Raw genomic sequence first — 4,951 nt, 5'->3', positions numbered from 1 at the left:
CTATCTGACAGGGAAGGAGAGAGAGAGATCTGCTGTTTCTAGTGATCAGGAACAGCGATCTCTCTCCTCCTCCAGTCAGTCCCCCCCCCCCCCCCCCCACAGTTAGAAGCACATTAACCCCTTGATGGCTACCCCTAGTGTTAACCCCTTTCTTGCCAGTGACACCTACACAGTAATCAGTGCATTTTTATAGCACTGATCGCTGTATGTCACTGATCCCAAAAAAGTGTCAAAAATGTCCGATCTGTCCGCTGCAGCGTCACAGTCCTGCTAAAAAATCGCTGATCACCACCATTACTAGTAAAAAATAATAATATTAATATAAATTCCATAAAACCATCCCCTTTTTTGTAGACGCTATAACTTTTGCGCAAACCAGTCAATGTACATTTATTTTATTGGGACTTTTTTTTACCAAAAATATGTAGAAAAATACATATTGATCTAAACTGATGAAGGAATTATTTTTTTTTGTTTTTTTTTTTACATTTATTATAGCGAAAAATATTGTTTATATATATACTTTCTGCTATTTAATGTATCCAATTAAAACAATTTAATAAATTATTATTATTATTTTTTTTTGTTTATAGCGCAAGAAATAAAAACCGCAGAGGTGATCAAATACCACCAAAGGAAAGCTCTATTTGTGGGAAAAAAGACATACGTTTTGTTTGTGTACAGCGCAGCACGACCGCGCAATTGTCAGTCAAAGCGACGCAGTGCCGTATCGCAAAAAATGGCCTGGTTGCGAATGGGAAAAATCATTTCCGGGACTGAAGTGGCTAAAGCAGCACTCTAGGAATCGGTTGCAATCCCTGCAACCCATTCTACCGCCATCGGCAACTTCACACGTTAGGAATGCGAAGACGCACAACCGACAATCTGCGGTCGGATTCTTTCTACGCTTGGTGGGGAAAAGCAGAAGTCTCCCTGCAAAGGTAAAGCATAATGGGCTACTGTGCATCGCATAGTAGTCCATTATGTGTCACTTACCTGACACAGGAGCCAGCGAAGTCACCGCTGTCCCCTGTAGCACGGAGCATCCATCTTCTTCCGGGTATCACTGCTCTGGCCACTCATAGCGCTGGAGCAGCGATGACGTCACTCCTGCGCATGCGACGGGAGCCGCCACTAACGGCATATTGCTGTTAGCAGCGGCATGCTCAGTGCGCCTGCGCGCCGCTGTCTACGGTGCATGCGCTGTAGACAACGGTGCCTGTCTTTTTGCAAATATCTCCCAAACCGTGTAGGTTTAGGAGATATTTCATGGACCTACAGGTAAGCCCAGGGCTGGACTGGAACAAAAATTTGGCCCTGGACTTCATCCAGACCGGCCCACTTTAATTTTGCAAACACGCAAAAAAACAGTATATAAACTGTACGCAATTGCGCAAAAAAGCCCCTCCTTACATCTGGGTTCCCAGAGAGCCTCCCCTTACATCAGGGTCCCCATATAGCCTTCCCCTTACATCAGGGTCTCCAGAGAGCCCCTCTTACATCAGAGTCCCCAGAGATCATCCGCCTTACATCAGGGTCCCTAGGCAGACAACCCCTTACATCCGAGACCCCACAGAGCCCCCCCTTACATCCGGGTCCACAGAGAGCCCCTCCTAATATCAGGGTCACCAGAAAGAGGGCAAGTAGTGGGCCAGGACCCTGTGGTTGGGGAATCCTGGACTGACTCGGGGCTATGGGCCCCAGATTCGGGGCTATAGCCCCAAAAGTCCCCCCCCCAGCGATGCCACTGGCTATCACTGAAACCGGCCCACTGAGCCATCGGCCCACCGGGAAACTCCCTATAGTCCCTATGGCCAGTACATGCCTGGGTAAGCCTTAATCGAGGCTTACCTGGAGGTCAAAGTGGTCTGTAAGGGTTTACAACCACTTTAGCTGATCGGCATGATTTTTTCTGGAGAGCAAACCCACACAAGCACAGGGAGAACATGCAAACTCCATGCATTTTAAATCGAAGACCCCCCCCCCCCCCTGCATCATGATCCTGAGATTTTAACCCCTCACTGAAAGCCACCTAATTTACGATACGTCTTTTTTTTGCTAATAAAGGAACTGCCAGCAAGGGGTTAACGGCTCACGCTCGCAAGCGATCGCAATTTTTTTTTTTCCTTTCTGTACGCCTGAGCCACGGAGCGCGGCGCCAAGCCCCCCGGCCAGCTCGGGGTCCCTATCACACGCACACGCACCAGACCGCACCGCAGATCCCCAGCAACAGATGCATCCTCTTGTCCCAGCCAACAGATGCACATATTAATCTCACCCAGATTGCAAAGTCACAACCTCCCCTGTCCTAGTTTGAATTGCATCCTCTGTGTTTGATTTCCCCCCCCCCCCCACCCTCTATTTCTGTCTCCTCCAGCAGTCAGAGCAGAAGCAGTGATGTTCAGTTTGACATTGCCTCCTCGCTCCCTATTTTCTGTATGCTTCATCATCATTAATGCAAACTATCCACCCCCCCCCCCCCCCCCAACCAACCCATACACACCCCAGCTTCAAACAGGAGACCACGTGGTGCTGGCTTCCAGTGATTCCCTGAAGGATTAATATATTCTGTAGGAGTGGTCCCAGCAAGACACTGGGGGAGGAGAGTTGGAAGAGGAGAGAGAGAGAGAGAGGATGCAACAGAAGCTACTGTAGAGTTGCAAGGAGTCTGATCACAGAGAAAGAGAGAGAGGAAAAAAGAAAAGAAAAATGAACCAGGTGTTGGCAATAAGGCACAGGAGAGCAAAAGGAGCGCTTGAAGCCATACAGAGGGCATCAGAGCCCTCACCCATCTGAGACCACTTTCTCATCAGTCTACCAGCACCTGTCAATCTTAAATAAGAAAAAAAAGGCAGTTGCAGAGAAAAAGAAGAGACCTGGTTAGGAGGATGCAGGTCCCTGAGATATCTGGGTTCCTGACTGCTGCTGCTGCTGCTGATGCTTAGCTGCTGCTGCTGCTTGCCACTGGGATGACCAGGCTGTCTGGACACCACCCTGCTTTGGCTGCCTATTGTGAGCTCTAGTCTAGCCTTGGTCTTAATGCTCCTAGCCCAGGGAAACTGCAGCCTTGCTTTTGATGTGTACAAGAGGACAAAAAGTCAGACTGGATTGTGGCTATTTCCCAATGTGACCTAATCAGAAGGGGGTCTTCCTTGTCACCCACCCAGCTTTTTAATTGCACCTTCTTCTTACCTGCGGTCCCCTTCCCTTGCCTGCAGAACTGTTTGCTGCTGCTGCTCCCTGGATGCTCTTTCTCTATACAAGTGGCTGCTGATCCCTGGAGGGATTTCAGAGTATTTATTTTATTTTTTTTAACTGGAGTACTTCTGGGTTTACTTGTATCTGTGCCTGACTTCCCATACATAAAACAGATTAAAAACAAAAACAAAAACAAACAAAAAATACAAGGAGACTACTAAACTTTGGAATCTAAGGAATCCTTTGGGACATTGACATTTGATCGCTTGCTGGTCCAAGGATGCCCAAGGTAGGAGAAGCTTTGTATAGACAGGTCTCAAGCTCACTGCTGGTTCTGTGCTGAAGGAAGCTGTTCTACTTCTTCAAATTCTCCAAATTTCTTTTACACATCTTTTAGGATGAGGCGCTTGGAGGCGACCTTTACCTTCTCCCCTCTGGATGCATCTTGGGTCTTTTAAAAGCCACCGCCAATGGTTCATGTACACAGGGGCAAATGTTTGCTCATTGTTCAGATTCACTTAAAATAAGACAGAAGGACGTGGTTTTAGCCCAGGAAGCCTTACACCGATTATTATCGGAAGCCTTTTTCATTGCTTCTGGTCTATGGGTGCAAAGGAGGAGACAAGAGTGGGCTGAAGGGTCCAAAAGCTTTCACTCTTGGCTGTGCTTGGACTACAGGATCTGGTTGTCCAGGAAAAAAAAGGAAGAGCGGTGGTGGCTTTTGTGGGTGAAGGTAAGCCAACTGGGAGGGTGGTTAGGGGGTATAGACTGGAACTGGTTGAAAGGAGAAGGTTTGAAGTCCACACTTGGAGAAGTTGTGGGGTGGACATAGCTGAAAAGGCATCCAAGGAAAGCCTTAAAGTGGACTTAGTGAAGATCAAAAAGAGGTGAACACTCAAAGCCTGTGGGTCAACTTGGCAATGAGGGCACCTAAGCTGCCTCTTAAAGCTTGAGGGTTGTTGGAGAAGCCAAAGCTTCTAAAGTTCCTTCTTACTGTAGAAAAGAAAGGGAGCACCCAAAACAAAGGTGGTCTTGCTGAAAGCAGGCAGGAGTCAAAGTCAGAAGGTGGTCTTGTTGATGGCACTGCGCACTGGCACTGCTTGGTTTGGGCAAGTCCTACACAGAGCCTCCAGGCTACAGGGTACCTGGTCCAGACGATCCAGCAGCCTCCTCTGCCTCTCCACATCCCAGGAACAGGAGCAAGGAGTGGGGAGAGGTGACCACCAGCACTGCATCCACCACCACCATCACCACAACCCACTCCACTCCCACTCTCCAGGTGCCCAACCCAGCCATTGCTGTCTGCAACTTCCCAGTGCCCTCTCCACCACCAGGACTGGGGGACATGATCCCCTTAGCAGCCGGTTGCTGGCGGCCATGAAGCGGCAGAACGTGCGGACCTTCTCCCTCATCATCTGCACGTTCACCTACCTGCTGGTGGGGGCCGCAGTCTTTGATGCCCTGGAGTCCGACTATGAGATGAGGGAGGAGGAGAAGCTCAAAGCCGAGGAGATCCGCCTGAAAGGGAAATATAATATCACCAACGAGGACTATAGGCAGCTGGAGCTGGTCATCATGCAGTCCGAACCCCACCGAGCTGGGGTCCAATGGAAATTTGCTGGTTCCTTCTACTTTGCCATCACTGTCATCACCACTATAGGTAAGTGATCCGTTTTGGGTGTGTTGGGGGGGGGGGGGGGTGCTCTGCTCGCTAAAGTTGGGGTCGATCTTGAAGAATTGAGGCACCTCAACC

General features: G+C 49.1%; 1 protein-coding gene across 1 annotated transcript in view; it reads left to right on the top strand.

The window, feature by feature from the left end:
• The first annotated feature begins 2,593 nt into the window (after nucleotides 1-2,593).
• The window catches only part of KCNK9 (potassium two pore domain channel subfamily K member 9), a 261,592-nt gene continuing 259,234 nt past the window's right edge, over nucleotides 2,594-4,951 (top strand). The window contains exon 1 of the mRNA XM_077493380.1: nucleotides 2,594-4,858. Within this exon, the coding sequence (XP_077349506.1) occupies nucleotides 4,276-4,858 (583 nt within the window). The 5' untranslated portion in view covers nucleotides 2,594-4,275. The remainder of the gene's footprint in view (nucleotides 4,859-4,951) is intronic.

The sequence above is a fragment of the Lithobates pipiens genome, unplaced genomic scaffold (assembly GCF_037356315.1).
Source record: "Lithobates pipiens isolate NorthernLeopardFrog02 unplaced genomic scaffold, aLitPip1_a1.2 Scaffold_19, whole genome shotgun sequence".
In the NCBI taxonomy this organism is placed as follows: domain Eukaryota; kingdom Metazoa; phylum Chordata; class Amphibia; order Anura; family Ranidae; genus Lithobates; species Lithobates pipiens.
The sequence above is the reverse complement of the archived record's forward strand: the minus strand, read 5'-3'. Positions and strand labels throughout refer to the sequence as shown.